Source organism: Furipterus horrens, unplaced genomic scaffold, assembly GCF_987537825.1.
Source record: "Furipterus horrens unplaced genomic scaffold, mFurHor1.1.pri manual_scaffold_9, whole genome shotgun sequence".
Taxonomy (NCBI): domain Eukaryota; kingdom Metazoa; phylum Chordata; class Mammalia; order Chiroptera; family Furipteridae; genus Furipterus; species Furipterus horrens.
In genome coordinates, this window is record NW_028327179.1 from 8,346,932 (window position 1) to 8,371,552 (window position 24,621).

Here is a 24,621-nt window from a genome sequence, read left to right on the forward strand (position 1 = left end):
TATATTCTTGGGATACATCCAACTCGGTTTTGATGCACTTTAATATACACTGCAGGATTCCATTTGCTGGTATTTCATTTAGAATTTTGGAATCTAAGAATAAATGGAATTGTTATATCATTTTCAATACCAGTATTATCTTTTCTTGCTTTCATATAATCAGTTAGACTCATGTAATCAGTTAGATAACTTGCCATCTCTTTCTGTTCTCTGGAGCAGTTTACATAAATTATCTAGAACTAGTTAAAATAACATTAAAAATAGTTCTATTTTCCTGAAAAAAATAAACTTACATTGCTGAAGCCACTCCTTTCTCCATCTTCTGGCGTGAAGGCTAAAACTGCTGCAACCATCTTGCAACCATGAAGGATATGTCAAAAGAATCCAAAAATTGTGGCTCTGCTGTTCTTAAGCTGTTCAATCGAATCGACAAGGGTACCTGCCTAGCTGCAGACTGGTTATGTGACCAAATAGACCCTTATTTAAATAATTGCAAAGGAATTTTATTTTACTTGCAGCCAAATGCATTCCTGTTCAGCTATTAAAATTACATCTTTTTAGTGTTCTCTTTCATTCTCAATTAGCCTCTCTTTACATATTTACTAGTATTACTATCTAATCACTCTATTTTTACTCATCCTCTTGTTTATTATACATAGCTAGTTTCAGATCCATCCTTCACAACCTTCAAACCCACTCAATGAGCTTAGACTCTCTATCTCTGGTCTGGACTATTTTAACAGCCTCCTAATTAACATCCCAGCTTCCGCTGGAAATCCATCATGCTTTAGAATTATTTTTCTAAAAAACTTTTTTATTTTTTAAAAAGTGTTTTTTAGAGAGAGAGAAAGGAAGTAGGGAGGGAGGGAGGGATGAAAACGTAGATGTGTTGTTCCACTTACTTATGCATTCATTGGTTGATTCTTGTATGTGCCCTGACCAGGGATTGAACCTGCGACTTTGGTGCATCAAGACAACCCTCTAACCAACGGAGCTACCCAGCCAGGGCTCTAAAATCTTTTCAAGATATTCTCCTCCTTAAAAAACCTTAAATGGCTCTTCTATAGAATGAAACACACTCTCACCATAGGCATTATTTGTTTCTGCCTTCCCGATTAGAATTGTCATCTCCGGGATCCAGTCTGGCACAGAGCAGGTTCTCAAACGTTTGTTAAATGACTGAATATTTTGCATGGCTTTTTGGCTGTTTAATATCAAAGCACTTAAACATGTACTCAGACTAAGCAGAGTGATAGCATATTGGGTACTCCGTAGATCTGTTGAATGAATCGTTTCTAAATCCTCCTAGAAAATCCTTAATCAGTAGCAGTTCGGAATACACACGTCTTGGTGTGCACTCAGTTGATCTAGCCTAGCCTGCCCTACAGAAAGACTCTCCAGCAACACATTATGCATATGCTTTTAGTTTATAATTAGTCGTGTACGTTCTGCAGATAGGGTTTGTTGCAGGACTGAAGTTATGAAGGTAGGTGTCAGCTGTGTGGGCATTTCCGACAATCTCTGATCCAGAAATAACTTTCATCAAAAGCGAGAGCAAACTGTGCCAATTAACCAAACCAGTGTGGGCTACAGCCTTCAGCTGCTGCTAAGGCTTGGCTTTTGAAACTGAAGGTGCTCCTTTGGAACTTGCTGCGGGGAAGGGGGCCGGGAAACAGGTAGCAGCCCGCACTGCGGCACAAAGCCACCTGAAAACTTCATACGCAGAGGTTCCCTCCGCGCTCTGCACTGCGGGCCCTTTCAGGGCTGCTCTGAGTTGCGCCTTGGCCTTGAGACCAGGACATGAAGCCTTTCTGGGTGAGATCGGGAAAAGCGAACGTGCTCCAGAAAGCGGAGGGCGTGTTTTGGAGAGAAGGGGCTGAAAATGACAAAGCCCATTGAACCAGCGCCCTGCGCCTCCTTTACCCGCCCCCCCTCGGTTTAGTGCTGTCTACTCTTCATTCCTCTTCCCCGACCCACCCCGCACATTTCCTATTTCACGGGGAAGAAAGCCGCCTACGGCGCGGCATTTGGTGCCTCGCTTCCCGGATTTCCCAGCAGTAACTCTCGGGCCTCTGCTCCCACCAAGGTAAGCCAGAGGCGTCCGGCGCCGGAAGCCGCCCGCGCGCCCAGGCCCACGCGTCTTGCGGGGAGGGGGTGCAGGGGCGGCCCACCCTCCGCCGCGCACGCGCCCTCCGCTGACCTTCCCGGGAAACCCCTTCCATAGCGCTTCCCCGTCACCTCGCGTCGCCCCCGCCCTTCCTGCCATTTCCGCTTTCTTTTTGCGCCTGCGCGGGGGCAATTGTTTTGGCTTTCCGGTAGGCTCCAGCCCAGGAAAAGGGAGGGGAGCCAGGGGGAGGGCGGGGGGTGGTGGTGCCGGGGGAGCCGGGGAAAGGGCGGGGGGTGGGGGGGCCCGAGAACCCGGGAAACTGCAAAACTGTCGCCTGTGCCGCTAGGCGCGCGCGAGCCGCGGGGAGGAAAAGCTGGCCAGGGCTGGCCCGCGGCCCGCTGTCCGCACGTTCCCGGGCGGAGAGAGGGGCCCGCCGAGGGGAAGAGAGCGCGCCGCAGGGGCGGGGCGGGGGCGGCGAGCCGGGCGTCTCGCGGCCGGGGCTGACGAGGCGGTGCGGGCGGACGGAGCGGTTCCCGGGGGAGGAGTCTGGCGGTGGTCGGGCCCCGAGGAGCGTGCGGCGGCGCCCGCAGAGGACGCTGATTTCCGCGCCGCACGGACCGCCGAGGGCGGGCGCGAGGGGAAACCGGAAGGAAGAGGCGGCGGCGGCCCCAGCCTTCCGCGGCGGGAGGCGCAGGCGAGACCCCGGCCTTGACCGCGGCGGGAGGGCCACGCCCCCGTCGCCGCGCCCTAAGGGCCCAGTGTTTTCGGGGCCGCCGGCCACAGCGGATCCCAGCCGTCGGGACCGAGGGACGCGGGTAAGCAGGCGTCGCCGGCGCCAGGAGAGAGGGGACGGGCGGGCGGAGCCCGCGACGACCTGTGGCGGAATTAGGGGAGGCCCTTTGTGGCTTGGCGGACGGGGGGCGGCAGTGGCATCCTTCAAATCCGAGACGTTTCCGCCGCGGGCGGGGGCAGGGCGGGGGGCCAGCGCTGCCCTCCGCACCCCGTGGCGGCCTCTCGGCAGCGCTGCGGGTTCGCGGGGCTGGGCTGGCGGGCGCGCCGCTCGCGGGGGCGTTTCGGGCCCCGGCCAGCGCCCGCCTTCGCCAAAATAAAGCCGTTTCCCTTAACGACTCGCGGCGTGTGCGCGACATGGTGGGCCGGGGGAGGGCCAGCCCTGCCTTGTAGTTTTTCTTTCTCGGTGCATCTGAACTAGTTGCCGAAAGATGTTTAGGTTCACAGAGGTCCCGTGGTGACCTAATGATTTTTACCGAGAAAGCAGACGCTGCCCTTTGAAACGGAAAACTGAGTGCGTGTTTACTTTAGGCTGGAATCGGTAACTTACGTGAACTCGACCACCGCCCTCTTCCTCTGAACTGAGAAACCATGGAGTAGAATAGCCCCTAGTTTGATGTGGAGCAGTTATTTCGAGTTCACGTCTTTTTGGGGGGAGTTTACCTATCCAAGATTTCTCTATAGCTACCTCCCGGGGAGAAGAATACCCTTCAAGTGAAAATAGGAAAAGAATCCAACATGTGAAACTAGCTCCAGAATGGTATGTTTGTGTGAAGTATCCAGCGCAGTGGCACTTAGGCGGATGAAAACGGAGGGGACGGGGCTCTGGTCACGTGTTGCCTGTGTAGGAATCTGTCTGTCTGGCCCACTGAGCACTCTGGCATTCAGAAACAAAACCGTGTCAGCAGCGTGGTCGGACCAAAATCGCATATTCTTCTAATTAACAGGGTGTTGTTGCTTTTTTTCTTCCGAGTTGTGATTCTTCCTGGCCTGAATTTGAGTCGTGTAGACTACAGATCTCTCGCCATTGGAGACTTCTTTGAGTTAATCGTGTTTTCAGAAGGACATTTTCTCCGACCTAAAGTAAATAGGAAAGTAAAGCCAGCCCGTTGTTTTCCCGTCGTGAGGATGTGGGATGTTGTTGTTCTTCCCGTCTGGCCGCTCACGGGTGTACAGCTCCCGCGTTCACTTGCTCTCGGGTCGGTCCGGGGCTTCCCGAAGGCCGTGCGCTCCGCGGGCTGGGGCCGAGCTGCGGGGCGCGCGGGGGTCCGTGCGCACTTGCCCGCAGCGAGCGCTGTTTTCTCCGCGCACAGTCTTCTAGGGAGAGTTTTACGTGCTCTGACTCTGCTCCCCTTTTGCTCTCAGGAAGGAGAAGCATTGCCGTGACATGTTAACTGGTTATTTACGGGACCTGGGAGGTGGGCGCGGGGGTGGGGGTGGGGCGGACCAGAGGTGTCCTAGTATTTAAGTCGCCCCTGCTCCCTGGCTTTTCTTTCCCCTGCTGAGTGGAAATAATGAGATACTTCATAGGCCCCCAGCATTGGACCTTGACTGTGTTTAAGGGGGATGGTCAATTCCTGGAAACTTGAATGCAGCTTTAAAAGCCAAAAGATAACCTTGGTTTTCCCAGGGATTTCACACATTTAGGAAAGATTTGTTTTTCTCCGTGCCCACGTTCCTAAGAACAGGAGGAAGGATTGGTCCTGCTGTTATAGTCTGTGAATGAAAATGTCAAAGTCCTTCGTTGTATGTCCGTCTTATCGTTTCTTGGTTTGTGGTGTTTGAATAACGCAACTAATAGTTGAATAACTCAATATTAGACATGACAGGTTGATTTCAAGTAACCTTTTAAGTACATGAAGGTTACTCCTGGGTCCTTTACTAGAAATTGGCAGTACCTGGTGTGGGAAGAAGGGATTCTTATAGGATATTTGGAGAAAATAGAATCATTTGAGGGGTTCTTGAAGACTTTTCCAGTTCTCTGCTCCTCTCCATACCTATGACAAGCGGTGGCATGTCGTAGCTTCCACGGTAAGCAGAACATTCCGAATATTCCTCAGTTTACCTTTTATTTTTTAAAGAAACTGAGAAACGTCAGTAGTCATCCTCATTGAGTGGCTACACCCTTCATGACCTCCTGAGTATGTTTGAGTATCTGGAGAACATTTTCTTCTGCTCTTGTGATTGAACGAATCATTGATTTGGTGGAAAATAAAATCGCAGTGAAAAGGTTAGGGGCCAATTTTGCTTTAGCAGATTTAGTGAAAGCTTTCTGTAGTTCCTGTGCAGAGCTGAGAGGGAGAGAAGGGATATCCAGAATGAGAAGACACACTGCACTCATGCTTCTCTGTCACCGATAGCGTCTTCTTCATGTTCTTGTGTAATGGTTTAAAAGCGAGGTGACTAATCAATCATAATGTAGGACAGGAGCTTAAATTTGGGACGTGAGTTTACTTAGGGTCCGGGGCGTAAGTGACCTGATGGTCCCCATGTGGCCTTTTTCCTGTGGTTGGAAAGGAAGAACAAGGGACTAGGCCCAAGCTCTACATCTCATTAGAATAGGGGACGCAGGACTGAAATGGATTGAACTTGATAAATTCTTCAAAGGACAAGGCGTTTGTTTTTTAATTGATGTTTGTCGCAACAAAAAAATTCTGTTTGTCGCAACAAAAAAGTTCTGTTTGTGTAGAGCTTGACAGTCTAAAGGCCCAGTCTTCCGAACATTATCAACTGTCGGGACTGTTTTGATAACTTGAAAGCAAACTATTTCTGGCACCGGACGTTGGTTCCCCCACCGAGCAGCCTGTCTCCGCATGGAAGTGAAGAAAGGCTTGTTTTAGGACCGAGCCCTCCTGGCCTTCGTTCTGCTCTTCTGCGCTGGCATCAGCCTTGCAAGAGGAGTCTTGGTTGAGTTACTTTGTTTCGTGATTTGTACCATCAAAACACTCCCTGAAACCTTTGAGTTTCTCTCCTCTGAAATAACCGTGCGCCCCGGGGGAAAAGAGAACTGGGTGTAAGTGCAGAGACCTGTAATGGGACCCCCAGACCTGTGCAGGCTGGAGAGTCAGGAGTTAACAAGGGCTACAGACAGCTTCACCAGCGATACAGCAATAAAAATAATTGCGCATATTTATATAGTAGTGCTGTGTGTCAGGCACTCTTCCCAGCTCTTTATAAAATTCACTTAATCCTTCATTGAGCAGAGTTAATTTTTATCCCCCTTTTTCCAGCCCCAAAAGTAAATAGCTCTAAAAAGGTCAAACAACTAGTAAGTCGCAAGTTGGGTTTTTGGCCCAAGAAATTTGGCTCCGCAGTTCATGCTCTTAATTTTTTTGGCGATATTTAACATTCAGAAAGCCTTGGGTCCTCTCCACCAGAGGTTTTCAAACTTCTGTGTTGACATCGGTAGCGTTGGAAGACACAGCGCCCCAAGTTAGTAATGCGCGGCGGGAAGGGGGTCGGTCCCTTCCCTTCTCTCTCTGTGTGTTAGCCCTGCCGTGCTGTGTCTGGGCAGTCCTGGGGCGCAGCGTGCGCCTCACCTTTTCATCCTTCCTCCTTTTGCTGTGCACAGCTCTGTTACCTGCTTGTCATCTCTCATTGGTGATTTATGGGAGGAAGACCAGTTGCAATAATTTTCCATAAGAGTTGTTTCAGATTTTTAGGCAGGATTATATAGTTTACTGTGGATTGCTGACATTTAATCCTAATGGACATTTAATAACAATGTTTTGAAATTATTTTGTGTGGTGCAATGTACTCATTAGAACCTTGGAGGCTTGGATATTCTAGACAATTTATTAGAACCCGAATTTTTGTCAAAGCGCATTGTACTTTATTAGATTCTGAATCTCATTATACTGTGTTTGTATGACTCAGTTCTTACTCTCACTGGCATTTTCACTATGAAATCTGCTCTAGTGGCTTGCTTTAAAATACAGGACTGGGGGGGGTTGGTTGGAGGTGGAAAAGGATATAGGATAAATGGTGATGGAAAAAATAAAAATTAAAATAAATATGGAAAGTAAAATAAAACAAAGTACAGGACTCTCCTAATAATCTTGAAGTACCTGGTACCAGGAATCGTAGCGTGTAACAGTGATTTTCCAGTCTGCTCTTTGGTTCATCTAGTGATACAAGCATCATCTTTCTTACGTCCGGCTTCTCACGTGTATTGTATGTAGATGTTGATAAAAAATGGTTGAAGCGTTTCAGGCCACAATCGCGTTTTCTCATTGTGGGTTTTTTCAGCAGATTATCCTGGAGAGGAATGTCCCTTTTTCTAGACCTTTAGTAAAGGGGGCTCGCACTAGGTGAGCGGGAGTGTTTCCCGTGCCACGGAACCTGCCGCAGGTGGGGAAAGCAGTCGTGTGATTAAGTAAGAAATGTGAAACTATTTCAGTTGAAGAGAAAGTAGAATACTAGTATGTGCAGGTTAGATAAAGAATTATATTAATTCAGTTTTCAAGAACGTAGGTTTTGTGTTTTTTCCTTGTTTTTGTGATCTGAAGGGAAAACATTTTTCCAAGAAAAACAACTTATGTTATATATATTACTGGCTTGATTTTTTTTTTTTTTTTTTGCTTTTAAATTATTTTTTCCAATTTTTGTTATTTAATTTTCCATAGCACCTTGGCAGTGTTGAAAACAAAAATACAAATCCAAGGATGTATTCATTTTAATATACTATGTATGAGCACGTGTCACACCATTTTAGGGGGGGCAGTTTACTTCTCTTATTTTTTAAAAGATTTTTATTTTTTAGAGAGAGGGGAAGGGAGGGAGAGAAACATCGACATGAGAGAGAAACATTGATTGGTTGCCTCTCTTACGTACAGGGCGGAACCACAACCCAAGCATGTGCCCTGACCAGGAAGAATAGGCCACCTCTTGCTTTGTGGGACCACCAGCAACTGAGGAAGGGGGGGGGGGGGGACAGGAGCTTAGACAACAGGAAGAAGCCTAAGCAGTGGACAGAATGGAAGCCAGATAATTGGTTCTCGCTGATTTTTAATTGATCAAGAAACGAAGTCTCACAGCAGAGATTGGTGTGTGTGGCCTGCAGCTCGTTATTGTAAATAAAGTTTTATTGGAACAGTCACATCCATTTGTTTACATATTTTGCTGCTTGCAGGCTACAACAACAGAGAGACTTGATGGCTTAAAAAGCCTGAAATGTTTTGTCGTTGTGATGAGACTAGAAAGTAATACACCTTTTGAAAGTTAATGGTTTTTTAAAAATTAGGTAATCATTGCAATATGTTAATAAATTTATGTCTTCAGTAAATTTTTCCTTCCTGTACAGTGTGAACCCTTGTTAACAGTGAGGGCAGGTGCCAACTACCTACTTTGCTCACAGTTTTTCTCATGGTAAAGAATAAACTTGCTTATCTCTATCAAAAGTTGGGAAATGGAAGATCAAAACAGCTGGATTTCAAGGAAAATGTTTCTAGACCCGTCCTGCTTCGCTCATGTGCCCCTCTCTTGGCTATTGAGTTTGTCTAGTTTGCTTTTAAAACCCCCCGTTTTGAAGTGATAGTCATGGTTTCGGCTGTGGTCTGTACCAAGAGCAGGTACACTCGGTGTTGTGACACTCCAGGGGTTGGCAGCTCAGTCTGAGTACTTAGAGTACAATGACCAGCACTTGGTAACGGCCAATAAATATTTGTTAGGTTAGGTTTCAGTAGCCGTTAACTTATAATAGAAAATTAAGTAAACAGTTTCCTTGCTACCTGAAAATTATTCAGTCTGAGGATGCTGACTTCTAAGTGATAATAGGACATATGACTTATTTTGAAGTGAATTTTTAATATAATGCAGAATGATATATGACTATATTTGTTAAAAGGAAGATTTGTGAAATGTGTCAGATCATTGGTAGTTAAGTAATATAGTACAAACTTTGTGAAATGTTTCAGAGTATTTAGGATATTTATTTCAAGTTTTATTTTTAGGGTAGAAGGAATCTTGTTACGGAAAAGTTCATGTGCTGTCAATTGGTCATCTTAAATTTTGCAACTTTTTACATTTTTAGTTAATACATTTTGAAGTCTGTGTTCCCAGAGAAGTGACACTTAATTTTATTTTGAATTGTACTAGGCACAGATGTGTCCAAATTCTATATTTACTTAATGTGATATCTGAATGATTTACTTTTTTTCTGCCTATTTAAATATTAAGGTATCCTGAATAAAAATTACCTTCTCAGGAGGAAAACGTACCCTACATTACAGAAGAAGAGGTGGGAAATAGGATTGTATAAATCAGTGGTATTAAGGATTACATAAAGTTGTCTAATTGTGATATTCTCAAAGCAGGCTTCAATTGTTTTAATACAGTTTCATATGTGGTATAATAAAATCAAATCTTAAGAAAATCCAGACATAACCAATTACATGGGGCCCAAAAAGGTCACTGCAAAAAAAAAAAAAAAAAAAATCAGGTCATAGTAGGAAGTTAAAGAAATTACCAGAGTAAGCCTGTACAGCTAAGCCTGCAAGGAATTCTGGGAGCTAGCAGCATTCCCTGCTGGCCCTGGCCACCGCTTCTGGCACCTGGTTTCAGTGTGGATGGGGATGAGCTGGGGCCCTGCAGCTTCAGTCAGGACTTTGTTTGCTTTACTTACGCATGCGTTTCTGTAAGAGATTTATAGAAGTAGAACTGGCAAACCGAAGTTATTAAATAGCATTTACAGTGCCACATATTCTCCCTATATAAGATTCAAAAGCTCTTAAAATCAAGTTTTTAATAAAACTTTGCCTGCAAAACCTGACCCGGTATCACTAGCCTGTGAGGTTGTAGTAAATACTAGAACTTAGATTTATAGTGTAACTTTCAGATCTGGAAGGGCAGAGTCATTACCTCACCTGACCCGAAGTCACCGCTGCCTTTGCAAGTGTTTCAGCTACTTCCATAGTTAACTTGGCTGGAACTTCGACAGTTTATATCAAGTTCGCAGTTCCTGTAACAGTATAGTTGGGCAGGAAGTGCGAGGTGATCTCTTTGACATGGACGGTAATTTGTGAGCAGTGTTAGCGGTTCCAGGGATACTCACTCACAGGTTTTGTATCAACCGTGTGAGCGTCATCTATTTAGAAAAGCGGTGGGAGTTTTTAAGTATTGCTAGCTTTGTACGTGGGTTTTCCCTCTTTCCCTTATTAGTAAGTTCTTTGCCGTGTGTGATAAATACTGACTTACAAGTGAAGTTACACTTTAATTCAGCTGGAGTCTCTTGATGGATGGCATGCGGTGTGAGTGAAACTGAGGTTTTGTTTCTTCAAGTGGACGAGCCAGGGGCTTCCAGCGTTTGTTGAAATAAGCCGCTCCTGCTAATTGAAGTAAGTCGTAAGGACAGGCTTGCCCTCCTTTTCCCCCAAATGTCTTGGCAGCTTTTGTACATTCTTCCAGATGAATCCTCTGCAAAATAGGATTTAGATTGGATTTGTATTTAAGTTACAAATTAATTTGGTGGACAGTCATATTTGTATAATATGGAGTCTGCCATATAAGAACATATGTTTATTTTATCATGTTTTGGGTTTTGGGTTTTTTCCCCCCTGCTAAAATTGTATGCTCTTACGAAGATTTATAGGAGGGGATAAAAATAATTAAAAGAAAAGGTTTGAAGGAAGAGAACACTGTGTGAAGATTAATATTACTTCCCTGGCCAGGTAGCTCAGTTAGTTAAATTTATATTTTAAGTCTACCGTTTAAAAATGGTATTCTAGAATGTACTGGCCTGGATGCTCTAACTGAACTCTTTTTCTTTTTAGTTACTTCAGAAGATCCACAGAACGTAGGATGTTGCCACGGAATCTACCTCGTGTGTTACTGTCTCTCCCTCATGAGTGGCACAACAATTGCAGATTTGAGCAGGGTGTCTGCAGACTGTGTTGAAAAATTCTGAAGAACCGAATTAACACAGGATGACCTAGGAGTGGTTTCAAGTCCATAACAAGATCCTGTTCATTAGCGAAGGCGCCAGTCTTGGTCCTGAATGCTGCAGATAACAGCAGGCGGAGTTGCTCCTGTCTCTAGTTCTGAAACATTCACTTGACCTTCCACCAGTAAGACGGACTTTTCTCATCTGCCCCGGGAGAGATTAATGGAATACAGTCATGTCCACTCCAGACGAGAGGCAGATCAATACCGAGTATGCGGTGTCCCTGTTGGAACAGTTGAAACTGTTCTATGAACAGCAGCTGTTTACTGACATAGTATTAATTGTGGAGGGCACTGAGTTCCCTTGTCATAAGATGGTTCTTGCAACATGTAGCTCTTATTTTAGGTAAGTACTGTCATCTTGATTAGTTTGTCCTTTCAAGTGCAGAATGGGAGCTTATTTTAACAGGAGTTTTTAAAGCGTTATTTAAATTTAAAAAAAATAGATGTCTTAATGTTTTATTTACATTTTCTATTCAGAGGATGCAGTGCTCTTCAAATCCCTGTCTTGTATCGTAAGGGACAGGTGAAGGAAGTTTTTATTACAAAGGTTCATTAACTACCAAAACAAGGTGTTGAAATTAAGGAAGAGTTTTAATCATGTGAAGCAACAAGACTCAGGGTTTTATTTTTACATTAAAGAGAAAAACAGAAGTCTTTATATTTAATTAAAGATAATAGAGCATGGGAAAAAAACGAGTGGGGTATTTTTCAATTATTCTTGAGATTTTAAATTTAAACAGTGGTCATTGTTTACAAGTTAAAGAGTGCAATAGGCTCAGTAGCTTAGAGCATCAGTGATGCTGTTCGGACATGTTAAGGACTTGCATTTTCTTTGCAAAAATCTATTTCTTTTTCGCGCTCTTGGTTATTGTTACCACTTTTGTTATTCTCTAGCCTTACCAGATACTTTGCCAGATTTAAATACTTAATAATAGATAACATTGTTGGTGTTCTCTATGCCTCAGAATTTAGAAGTTGATTTGGTTATTTGTGTGTTAATTACAAGTAAGTAAAGCTTTACATTTTTATGACCTTTTGCAACTTTTAATCGTTTTAAAGTGGACTACTATTTATTATGTTTCATGAGAGGAATAAAAGCTAAGGCATAGAAGTGTTTTATATTTTCTGCCCTTAGGTGGAATTTTTCCTTAATGTTTGAAAGGGACAGGGTGACTAAAGATGACTTGCCTGTGGACCACTGTGTTTCTGCTACAGATATTAGCAGTCCTAAGTGCAAATGGCAACGAATGTTAATTTCTGCTGCTCTTCAGTGGCATCTGTAGAGAGGACGTGGAAGGTGTAGGAACTTCGCCTTCCTTGGTGTGACATGTCTCATGATGATTACAGAAGCTAAGGTCCAGGTGCCGGCGGCCTGTGCTGTGTCTGCAGTTGTTTCTGGTTAAACTGGATTTTTTATGTGACTTCAGACACTGATTTTCTTACCTTAGAAAACTTAGCATGTTTGCAAACAGTGGCTCTGAGCAACCTGATGCATCGTCAGAGGCCTGTTGGGGTTTCAAACCTAGAAATTCTGATTCAGTGGTCCTGTTATCGTTTCAGAATTTGTGTGTTTAAAAGTTTCCCAGATCTGTTGGCTTAGTCGGATGGTGTTAGAAAGTGGAGGTTACCTAGTCAATTAACTAATATAAATGACCCATGGACATTGTCAATGGGGTGGGGACTGACTGTGGGAGAGGGGTGGGCTGGGTGGGGAGGGAGCCGTAGGGGAAAAACTGGGACAGCTGTAATAGAAAAACAGTAAATAAATGTGAAAAAGAAGAAGAAGAAAAAAATGGAGGTTACAGAATCAGTTCATACCTGAGCCCCATTTGCTTTCCCTCTTTTTTTTTCTTTTAATCTATTTATTTATTTTTAGAAAGAGGAGAGGGAGAGAAACATCATTGTGTGGTTGCCTCTCACATGCCCCGACCTGGGACCTGGCCAGTAACCCAAGCATGTGCCCTGACTGGGAATCGAACCAGCAACACTTTGGTTCGCAAGCCAGTGCTCAATCCACTGAGCCACACCAGCCAGGGCTGCTTTTCCCCTTTTTAATGACCATTAATTATGAATTGATTATCCATTATTGGAAAGAGGTTTATGCCTTAGTTACAGATTTTCAGATTGATGTTCGTAATCAGAGTAGAATCTTCTGTGGTAGTAACCTTAGCAGCCACCCAGTCTAACCTTTAGACCTTGGCTGGAATGCTGGCTGTAATACTTTTGTCATCCTCTTGAATCAGGAAGTAACACCTGGGTTTATTTAGATGTCTTCCTTTTTTAGTTTATTTGTGATTATATAGATAACACTGTTTCCATTCTCTAGTCATGAGGTTATTAGTCTTGAACTGCTTGGGTTAAAATTGGTTCTCCTTAAGACCAAGCACTTTAAATAAGTCCTCCATTATTTACAGACAGCACTTTAAGGCTGCTCTTATTTCCTTATCATTAGCAAGCTCCCTTCTTGAGCATCCTTGGTCTTCTCAGAGAATATATTCACCCTAAAGCCAATCAGATAATAAGGAGAAAGAAAAGTCTAGTACTTGCTGGAATTAAAGCCACTAGTCCAAAATCCTGTATCTGGGACAGTTTCATAATCCACGATATAAAAACACTCAGTAACTTTTTTTCTCCCATATCATATATATCTTCTATCTGGATTGAGTAGAGTTTCATATACTGCCACAATAATAATTTGATCTTTTTCCAAGTATCCTTGCCCTGGATTCTGTTTTCAGGTTTGTAATTTCAGTATTTTAACATTTACGGAATGCTACTCTATCTTTACCATTAGAAATTTACTATTAGAAATTTTGTATTTTGAACTAGGTTCATCCTTCCTTTGTAGTATAAGTTACCATGCCTTCCTACCAAGAATCTGTAGAATCTCTGAAGTAGTAGTTTCTACTCCTTGGTAACAGGTACAGTTCATTTTAGACCCTGAATGAGAGAAGCACCTAGCATCTCTTCCCTCCTGGGACTTCAGCCTGTTACAATATTATGTCATTCAGTATTTGCTCTTCCTTTGTGAAAATTTTAAGCATTTGTAGTTATCAGGTTGGCTAGACTTCTGTCCTTGGTCCTTCAGGAAGCCCGGTTTTTCATGGAGGTCCCTCGATCTGGCGTCATAAGCCAGGTCTGGGACGACTGGTCTCGGTGTCTTCTGGACAGTCGGGTCTTCCGCCCTGGCCTGCGTCCTCTTCCACAGTTACAGCATCTGCTGGGGCAGACGTAGAAATCCCTGGTGACCCCTCAGTTGTCCGTATCTCCTCCGAGCTCTGATCGTTCTTCAGGTTTCATTACATTTTCTCCATTCTCCATGTCAGACAGGTGAAGCCGCAGCACTAGGTGTTTTTTAGGGAGTTTCATGTCTTGGGTGTTTTTCAAGAACATTTGCTGCCCTCCGGTACTGGGTCGCGTTTTCTTATGGCCATCCTCTTACTTGGGGGGAGGAGGTCCTCAGCCACCCTGATGGGCGCTGTTTGTGCCAGCCCGCCCCTCCCGGCCTGAAGGTCAGCCGCCGGCCTGACCGCTCGCTCGCTCGGAGCACTGGTGGCAGCCGCCGGCAGCCCGCGCGTGGCTTCAGCGGGGCCCACTGCCCTGACCCGCGGGGCGGACACCCCGCCGCACTGGCTGCTGGTGCCTGCGTCTCTGATGAGGCCTGCTCAGCCTTCCGTCTTTTGTTTTTTACCCTCATTGACTTCTGTCGCAGCGTGGTCACTGGGGTTCTGGGTGGGTTTTTCTTTATTTTTTTAGTCCCCTCAGATAACTTCCTCAGCTTTCACGCCTCACCTTGGAAGAGAGTTTATAGTTCACTGCATTAATGCCTCACTTTTAAAGGTCCAGTAATATTAAATACTTAATGGACTAGTGTATTATTTCCATTTGATTCAGTTGTTCTTACCTCAAATGTATCTAGAATTTAACTTGTCTTTTTACCAGGACTAACTTTCATCCTTGTCCTTATTTCTCTCATTGGTTAACAATAATTTTTCAGGCACCTCTTGAAAATAAATAGGTAGCTTTGATTCTTTCCTTATCTACTTCTCTATCCTATTCCCTACGTTGAGAAAATCACCAGATCAACTTCCGGTCAAGATGGAGGCGTAGGCAGGCGTGGCTCGCCTCTTCTCACAGCCACAGCAAAATGACAGCTAACATACAGAACAACTGTCCCTCAGAACCGCCAGGAATCTAGTTGAATGGACGTCTTGACACCTACAGCATTAAAGAAACCACATCCAGGCCTGGCCGGTGTGGCTCTGTGGATTGAGCGCCAGCCTGTGAACTGGAAGGTCGCCGGTTCAATTCCCAGTCAGGGCACATGACTGGGTTGTGGTCTGGGTCCCCGGTTCATGGCACGTGAGAGGCAGCTGACCAGTGTAACTCTCACACATTGATGTTTCTGTCCCTTTCTTTCTCCCTCCCTTATCCTCTCTCTAAAAGTAAATGAAATTTTTAAAGAAAAGAAAGAAACCACATCCATCTAGACTGGTAGGAGGGGGCGCAGACGTGGACTAGGCTGGTCCCGTGGATAAAAATTCGGGAGGGGTATCTCAGAAGCGAGGAATCCTAGCCCCACACCAGGTCCCCCAGCTCAGGGTTCCAGTTCCAGGAAAATAAGTCCCATCAACTTCTGGCTGCAAAAACCAGCAGGGATTGAGTCGGGGGAAGAAACCGTTGGAGCCCTAAGCAGCTCCTCTTGAAGACCCACATACAGACTCACCTACTCAGACTTTGAGTGCCAGCGCTAGGGTAGCACCTTGAAGGGCACCGGTGGCACACCAGGAGAAACTGGGATATCTGGCATCAAGGCGAGCAGAGGCCTTTGCCCCTTTTATGAGCCTTCTCCTGACAGAGCCACTGAGTGGGCAGGCTGGTGCTGGATCTGAGCCTCCATCAGCCTGGCTGACACTCACCTGCCCTGGAGATCCTCAGGGGCTGCCCCACCCAGCTGCTTTTCCATATGAAAGGCTGGTCCCTGCTCATGCATCACAATTTCCTAATCCTCTCACACAAGCAATGGCCAGCCTCAGTGAGCTCTAGGCCCAGCCCTAGCAGCAGCCAGCCTAGATTCACAGCTTGGCTTAGCCTGGGGTCTCCAAGCCCAGCACAAGTAGCAGCCATCTTAGATTGCTTTGTAGCTCAGGCAGGATAGCCCCAGGCAAAATACAGGTGGGGCCTGACCTTGACCTGCATCACCTGGGAAACCCCAGGGCCAGAGCACCCAGTGGACAGCTACAGACTGCATCCGAGCACCACCACCCTGCCCCTGCACAGCTGATCCTCCACGGAGGGCAGAGGGTGGTCGGTGGTCACAGTGTGTCCTTGCAGGTGACTGGCCCAGGGAAATCCCTCCCTTGGATCTGCCAACAGCAAGCAAAGCTCAACTACAAGAGGAAGGTGTACTCAGCCCATACAAAGGGCGTGCCTCAAGTACCCAGCTTGGATAAAAAGGGGGGCTGGGCCACTGGACTCTACAGGACACTTAACTACATTAGGCCGCACTACCAAGGTACTGAGTCAAAGCGGCTCTACCTAATACATAGACGCAGACAGGGAGGCCGCCAAAACAAGACAAAGCGTCATGGCCCAAATGGACAGATCAGAATTCCAGAAAAAAATAAGCAAAATGGATATAAGCCATCTGTTAGATGCAGAGTTCAAAACATGGGTTATAAGGGTGTTAAAGGAACTTAGTGAGGACCTCAGCAGCATAAAAAGGTCCAGTCAGAAATGAAGGTACACTTAATTGAAATGAACAATTTACAGGAAAACAACAGTGAAGTAGATGAAGTTGAGAATCAAATCAATGATTTGGAACATAAAGATGCAAAAAACCAACCAGAAAAACAAAAAGGAAAAAGAACCCCCCCCCCAAAAAAAAAAAAAAATGAGGATAGTATGAGCCTCTGGGACAATTTCAAGAGGTCCAACATTTGGATCATAGGTGTGCGAGGAAAAGCAAGATATTGGAAATCTGTTTGAAAAAATGAAAGAAAACTTCCCTAATTTGGGGAAGGAAATAGACATTCAAGTCCAGGAAGCACAGAGTCCCAAACCAGATGGATGCAAAGAGACCCACTCCAAGACAGACAAATCATAAATAAAATGCCAAAGGTTAAAAATAAAGAGAGAGTCTTAAAAGCAGCAAGAGAAAAGTTAGCTACAAGGGAGTTCCCATAAAACTCTCAGCTGATTTCTCAGAAGAAACTTTGCAGCCAGAAGGGATTGGCAAGAAATATTCAAAGTCATGAAAAGTAGAGACGTACAGCCAAGATTGCTCTACCCAGCAAAGCTATCATTTGGAATGGAAGGGTAGATAAAATGCTTTCCAGACAAAGTAAAGCTAAAGGCGTCCGTCATTATCAAGCCCTTATATGAGATGTTAAAGGGACTTCTTTAAGAAAAAGAAGATCAAAACTATGAACAATAAAATTGCAAAGATCATATCTATCAACAGTTGAATCTAAAAAACAAACTGAGCAAACAAGAACAGATAGACTCATGGATACGAGAGTGTTTTGATGGTTGCCAAATGGGAGGGGGTGTGGGGGACAATGGGTGAGGAAGTGAGGGCATTAAGAAGTACTAATGGGTAGTCACAGAACAGCCATGGGGTTGTAAAGTACAGCGCAGGAAATGGAGCAGCCAAAGAACTAACACACATGCCCCACGGACATGAACAGTGGTGTGAGGTTTGCCTGGGTGGAGGGGGGCCAACGGGGAAGTATCAGGACAATTGTAATAGCGTAATCAGTAAAATACCATTTTAAAAAATCACATCTTGTTGGTTGTTTGTAATAGTTCTTGAATTCGTTTCTGCCATCCTAGCTCAGGTCCTTGCTTCTCGTCAGGATTAGTGTAATAGTAGCCTCAGAACCATTTTTCCTGTTTCTGGTTTTTGACTCCTGAGCTCAGTGAGTACAGAGTATCCATCCTGGAGTGCATTTTATTATCTAATAAATATGTACTCAAAACCCTCCAGTGTGCTCCACTGATTACAGGAAAAGCTGCAACTCCATGTCTCATTCTGAAAGCCACTCACCTTCCCCATCCCTTCCTAGTCTCCAGCAGGAACCTCAGTCCCGTCCAGCTGTGCCCTTGAAGAACCCGTGCTTGTGTGCTCCCCTGGGGCACAGTTTCGCCCATCTTGAATGCTTCCTTCCCTCGTCGTCCTGGGGCCCAGGCTAGTTAGTGACGGTTGTGATGCCTGCTTTTGATCAGCAAAGGCCCTCCTCTTTTAGGCAAACAGCAGCCCTCTGCATTGTTCCTCCATCTCTCCTCCATATGTGAGCATCCTACGTTGTAGTTCCTATGGTGCTGGCTGCCTTTCCAGCATTGTTTCCCATTTGTAATAGAAGTTTAGAAAACTGCTCTGCGTATTTTTAGGAAATTGTTTTTATAAATGAAATTTTTAGCAGCTCATTGAGATGTAATTTACATATAATCTCCCCATCTTCAAGCATATAACTAAATGAAAGTATATTTACAGAGATACACAACCATCTCTACAATCTTAATTTGAAACGTTTTCGTCATCATTGCCCTTTTACAGTTATTATTCTTACAGCCCTAGGTAACTGCTAATGCTCTTTGTCCTTTATATTTGGACATTTCTTGTAACTGGCCTTTTGTGTCTGGCTTCTTTCACTGGGTATAATGTTTTTGAGGTTCATCTGCATTGTAATGCGTATCAATGCTTAGTTCCAGTTTATTTCTGAAGAGTATTCTATTGAATGAATATAAGGAGTACAGGCAGACCTTGGAAATACTGCGGGCTCAGGTCCAAGCCACTACAGTAAAGTAAATATCATAAAGTGAGTCGCACGCGTTTGTTTGTTTCCCGGTGCTTATAAAAGTTATGTTTATACTGTAGTCTATAGAGTGTGCTATAGTAGCATTATGTCCAGAAAAAGAATGTACATACCTTAATTTTTGTTTCAATCCTTGCCCAAAGACATGGTTATTGATTTTAGAGAGGGGGAAGGAGGGTGAGAGGGAGAGAGACATCGATCGGTTGCCTCCCATGTGTACCCCGAAGGGGGACCGAACCCACAACCCGGGCGAGTGCCCTGACGAGGAACCAAACCCACGACCTTTTGATATATGAGACGATGCTCCAAACAACTGAGCCACACTGGCCAGGGCTGTATGTACCTTAATTTAAAAATACTCTTGATAAAAAGTGCTAACCATTATCTGAGCCTTCAGCAAATTGTCATCTTTTTGCTGATGGAGGGTCTTACCTTTCATTTGTGACACAGTAGTACCCTGGCTGGGGGGGCTCAATGGATTGGGCCTCAGCCTGTGAGCCGAAAGGTCGCCAGTTGGATTTCCAGTCAGGGCACATGCCTGGGTTGCGGGCCAGGTCCCCGGTTGGGGTCGTGCAAGAGGCAACTGATTGATGTTTCTCTTCCTCTCTTCCTCTTTTTCCTCTCTTAAAAATAAGTAAAATCTTGCCACAGCAAGTTTGAGGAAGAAGAACACAGTAGGAGGAATCACAATCCCTGATATCAAACTATACCACAAGGCCATGGTAATCAAAACAGCCTGGTACAGGCATAAGAACAGACACAGAGATCAATGGAGCAGAATAGAGAGCCCAGAAATAAACCCAGGTCTCTATGGTCAACTAATATTTGACAAAGGGGGAAGGAACATCAAATGGAGTGGAAAAAAAAGATAAGTAAAATCTTAAAAAATAAAAATCAAAAACACAGTAGGACCTGCAAAGTGCTCTAAGGCACAATGCAATAAAATGAGGTCTGCCTGTGAATGAGTTTTCACGTCCCTCAGGTTGGCGTAGTAGAAGAGTTTGGGATCTATTCAGGACTTTGTTACACTTCTCTGTTTTCTCCCTCAAAAGTTTTCCCAGTACGTTGCTCGTGAGCAGGTACCCTCCATAAACGTTCTGTGTTGTGTCTTTTTAGCCCTACATTTGTTTTGCACTAAACCCAAAGGTGGGTTGGTTCTCTCTCTGCCGTAGGGCCATGTTCATGAGTGGGCTGAGTGAGAGCAAACAGACACACGTGCACCTGCGGAACGTGGATGCGGCCACCTTGCAGATAATAATCACCTACGCGTACACGGGGAACCTGGCGGTGAATGACGGCACCGTGGAACAGCTCTATGAGACGGCTTGCTTCCTGCAGGTCAGCACATTGTCGCATTGGTAACGTAGCTAAGTAATTGTCTTGTTGCAGAGTGTAGAAGGTATAAAAGCTTTCTGCTCTTTTAAAAATGTGTAATGGAAGAACAGAATAGGATTTGATCAGCCAGTAAAGTTGTTTTATCATGGGAGCTTAATTGTAAAAAGATAAGTGAAACTTTTATACTTCTGCCTAATGTTCCTGAGAGTTTAGATTTCAAGTAACAGTAAATTTTTAACAGTGTTAATTAAATTTAAGTGTTTCAGTTTTTTTTGTTTTTTTTTTTTGCTACAGCTTAGAAGTACTAATTTTTTATGGTGTTAACTTTTCACAGAAAATGTTAAGATTCTTAAAGAAATGGTCAAACTTAAATATGTACAGTAGCCATGTGACCACATTGAGCTCTTAAGAAGTATTTAAACTAACCTAAAATACTTTCCCTATAGTAGGTGCCTAGAATATAACTAGGGAAACAGAGGCCATGGTAGGTAGCTTTTTGGTACTTCAGGATCAAAGACATTCACATCCTAAATTCAAACTTAAAATGGGGAAGTGCTGTCTTTCTGTAACTTAAAATTTTCATTAACTTTTTTGAAGCCAGAACTAAAAGCAGGTGATTTTTAGAATTGCTAAAAAATCAAGGAATTTAAAGAAATTTGGGTTCCAGAGCACTGCATTACTGTAAATAGTGACACTGTCCTTAGCATTTTTCTCCTGTCCTCTGCATGTGCTTGTCCAAGTGCAAAACAGGACTCTGTCTCCTGGATGGGTCACCCCGGCAAGCCTGGGATAGGTCATTTTATGACTTGGGTGTTGATCACATGAAATGATAATGTTTTTATATGTCATACACTGTACTGTACTTTATGTAGGTTCTCATCTAATTTTTACAGTAATCATTTGTAAACATTTTCCCATTTTATGCCAGAGATAATTGAGACTTAGAGAAGTGGTTACTTGTCTGACAGGCGCAAGTACTGACTGCTCAGTCCAGGTTTTGAATCCAAGCAACCCAACTTCTCTTTGTAAATTGCTCTTAACCACTGGGATTTTCCTCCTTCTAGCCCCTGTGATGCTGAGTAAGTATAGCAGGTAGCCCTTCTGATTCATCTGAGGAAGAAGCCAACTTAGAGTGGCTACGATAGGATGTCTAACTGTAGATAATTTATAACTACACCGAATTGTGCTTATTATTCCTTTAATAGGCTATCTTAGCTCTAGATAGGAAAGGCATATAGAGCTATTCTTAGTCATTGTGCATGATTTTCTGCTTATATGTGACTCTCTTGTCTATGTTGATGAAACCAGATTCCAGCCACTCGGCAATAATCGTTTCTTGTACTAGACTTATTTAAATTGTTTTCATTTAGTTCTTTCAATTACATATTTTTTTTTAAACCTAGAAAAGTGTATAACTTATACAAGAATTTGCTTTCTTTTCCCCTTAGGTTTTTAAGAATCTATTTGATGTTATACTACTGACTCCTAAATAGGGCAATTAAGTAGGTCACTGGACAGGTAGAAAGAATGCAAAGCTATATGCAAAGTCTTCTAATTTTATTATTACTGAAAACATCTCAGCCCAAAATAGGTATCTGAAAATAAAAACTACAGTATAGGGATCTGATTAACATACCTGTGTCTACACAAAAAATAAAATTTGTCTATTATGCCTTGGTCAACTTTTTTTATTTTTTGTACATTTTAGGTAGAAGATGTGTTACAACGGTGTCGAGAATACTTAATTAAAAAAATAAATGCTGAGAATTGTGTGCGATTGTTGAGCTTTGCTGACCTTTTCAGCTGCGAGGAATTGAAACAAAGTGCGAAAAGGATGGTGGAGCACAAGTTCACTGCTGTGTATCACCAGGAAGCTTTCATGCAGCTGTCCCATGACCTGCTGATAGACATTCTCAGCAGTGACAACTTAAACGTAGAAAAGGAAGAGACCGTTCGCGAAGCCGCCATGCTGTGGCTAGAGTACAACACAGAGTCACGATCCCAGTATTTGTCATCGGTTCTCAGCCAGATCCGCATTGACGCACTTTCAGAAGTGACGCAGAGGGCCTGGTTTCAAGGCCTGCCACCCAATGATAAGTCTGTAGTGGTTCAAGGTCTGTATAAGTCCATGCCCAAGTTTTTCAAGCCAAGGCTTGGGATGACTAAAGAGGAGATGATGATTTTTATTGAGGCATCTTCAGAAAATTCTTGTAGTCTTTACTCTTCTGTCTGTTACAGTCCTCAAGCAGAAAAAGTTTACAAGCTATGCAGCCCACCAGCTGATTTGCATAAAGTTGGGACCGTTGTAACTCCTGATAACGACATCTATATAGCAGGGGGTCAGATTCCTTTGAAAAACACAAAAACAAATCACAGTAAGACAAGCAAACTTCAGACTGCCTTCAGAACTGTGAATTGCTTTTATTGGTTTGACGCCCAGCAAAATACCTGGTTTCCAAAGACCCCGATGCTTTTTGTCCGCGTGAAGCCGTCCTTGGTCTGCTGCGAAGGCTACATCTATGCAATTGGCGGGGACAGTGTTGGCGGGGAGCTGAACCGGAGAACCGTGGAGCGATACGACACCGAGAAGGACGAGTGGACCATGGTCAGCCCCTTGCCCTGTGCCTGGCAGTGGAGTGCAGCGGTTGTGGTTCATGACTGCATTTACGTGATGACGCTGAACCTCATGTACTGTTATTTTCCACGGTCTGACTCGTGGGTAGAAATGGCCATGAGACAGACCAGCAGGTCTTTTGCTTCAGCTGCAGCCTTTGGTGATAAAATTTTCTATATTGGAGGGTTACACATTGCTACCAATTCTGGCATAAGACTCCCCTCCGGTACTGTGGATGGGTCTTCAGTAACTGTGGAGATTTATGATGTGAATAAAAATGAGTGGAAAATGGCAGCCAACATCCCTGCTAAGAGGTACTCAGACCCCTGTGTTCGAGCTGTTGTGATCTCAAATTCTCTGTGTGTGTTTATGCGAGAAACTCACCTAAATGAAAGAGCTAAGTATGTCACTTACCAGTACGATCTGGAACTCGACCGGTGGTCTCTGCGGCAGCACATATCTGAACGCGTACTGTGGGACTTGGGGAGAGACTTCCGCTGCACTGTGGGGAAACTTTACCCGTCCTGCCTTGAAGAGTCTCCGTGGAAACCACCAACCTATCTCTTTTCACCGGATGGGACAGAGGAGTTTGAACTGGATGGAGAGATGGTGGCGCTACCCCCTGTATAGTTGGGAGATCAGGAAGTGCACGTTGGGTGTATGTGCTTTGTCATTTTCTTTGCTAAACAAGAGAGGCTATGAAAGGACTACATATGAGTACATAAAAATCTATCTTTGATAAATTTTATTTTTATGCCCTACTTAATATTTGCATCAGTATAATATATATCAGTGAGTCTTGCAGAAAGATATGCTTCCATAATATGAAATAGATTATCCACTAATTGAGAACCTTTTATGTGTATCATGAGAACATAGAATCTGGATTATCTAACATTGTTAGCCCTGTGTATGTACAGTTCAGAAAGTTCACTTATTAAACTCGTTTTCTGTTCCTGGTGTGGTATATCACACTGTGCTGAGGTTATGTTCGTACATGTACTTCCTTCCCGTGCTTCTGTTCTGAAGTCCTGGAATAGTTTTTTCAGTGTAATTAGTTCTGCTGCACTTAACACTAATGTCCGTGTTGGAATAGGAACGTCCAAGTCCTGTCCTATAGTTGAGGAAGATCTTCCGTGTTACGATATCGCACAGAGAAAGCTATGACTGCAGGATCAGTCTCCCTGTACTATTAGGTGCATGTCTTCTCACTAACTTATCCTCGTCTCTAGAATACAGGTCTTCCAACCAGCTGGTCACTTACCAGGTGTGGACTCAAGGCGCTGGGCTTGCAGCGAGAGTTGCAGGTCCGTCATTGTGCGGGTCTGGGTGGAGCTTTCGTCAGGAAAGGCCTCCACTCTCTGTATTACATTAACATAGGCTCATGCATATAACTACCTGCTGCTGTTGTATTTCTCCATCTTCACGATTCAGAGTGGGTCAACCAGGTCAATTACATCTTAATTTAATAACAGGCATTACTGTAGAGTGATTGTGTGTAGATCCCCGTTAGCCGTCAGGGTGTGCTTTTTCTAACCTGTTGTGTGGGGGGGCGGGGGGCGCTGGTTAGAAAGGCGAGCTGTTCAGGAACTCTGCATGGGCCGTGCGGAGGGGCAGAACGCGGGTGCCACCCAGCGCTCGGCCCGGGAACCACTAGCAGCAGCGGGCGCTGCCGGCCTAACATGAGCACAGGTGCTTCACGACAGACATCACTAGCATGTTCAACTGCATCATGTTCTGGCACTGTATTTTGAATGACATTAATTTATTAAATAAATTGTATATATTCATTCAAGACTGTATATTCCTTCAGTGTTTGTTTTTCTTTCGGGGTGAGAATGATGTAATGAATGGTGTGCTTTTAGTTTTAATTTTACTGGGTCAGTTTAGCTGATGACATGTGGTTTCTTCAGAATTTTGAGTGTGTATGTATCTTCCTGTGATTTGAGCCTTACTGTAGCAACATAAAATACAGGTAAAAAACAATGCCTTTCAACCCCAGTTGCATAGTAAAATCA

The 24,621-nt window shown here is 44.2% G+C and overlaps 1 protein-coding gene across 2 annotated transcripts; it reads left to right on the forward strand.

The window, feature by feature from the left end:
* Positions 1-4,846: 4,846 nt before the first annotated feature.
* KBTBD2 (kelch repeat and BTB domain containing 2) lies at positions 4,847-24,405 on the forward strand. 2 transcript variants are annotated; one of them, XM_090287039.1, is made up of 4 exons: positions 4,847-4,927; positions 10,666-11,180; positions 19,827-19,992; positions 21,698-24,405. In XM_090287039.1, exons 2-4 carry the CDS (start codon positions 11,011-11,013, stop codon positions 23,231-23,233), a joined length of 1,872 nt encoding a protein of 623 aa, XP_090143165.1. In that variant the 5' UTR covers positions 4,847-4,927; positions 10,666-11,010; the 3' UTR covers positions 23,234-24,405. The 2 variants fall into 2 exon arrangements, with proteins under 2 accessions (XP_090143165.1, XP_090143164.1); XM_090287038.1 differs by lacking the exon at positions 4,847-4,927 and adding an exon at positions 10,102-10,230.
* The last annotated feature ends 216 nt before the right edge of the window (positions 24,406-24,621 follow it).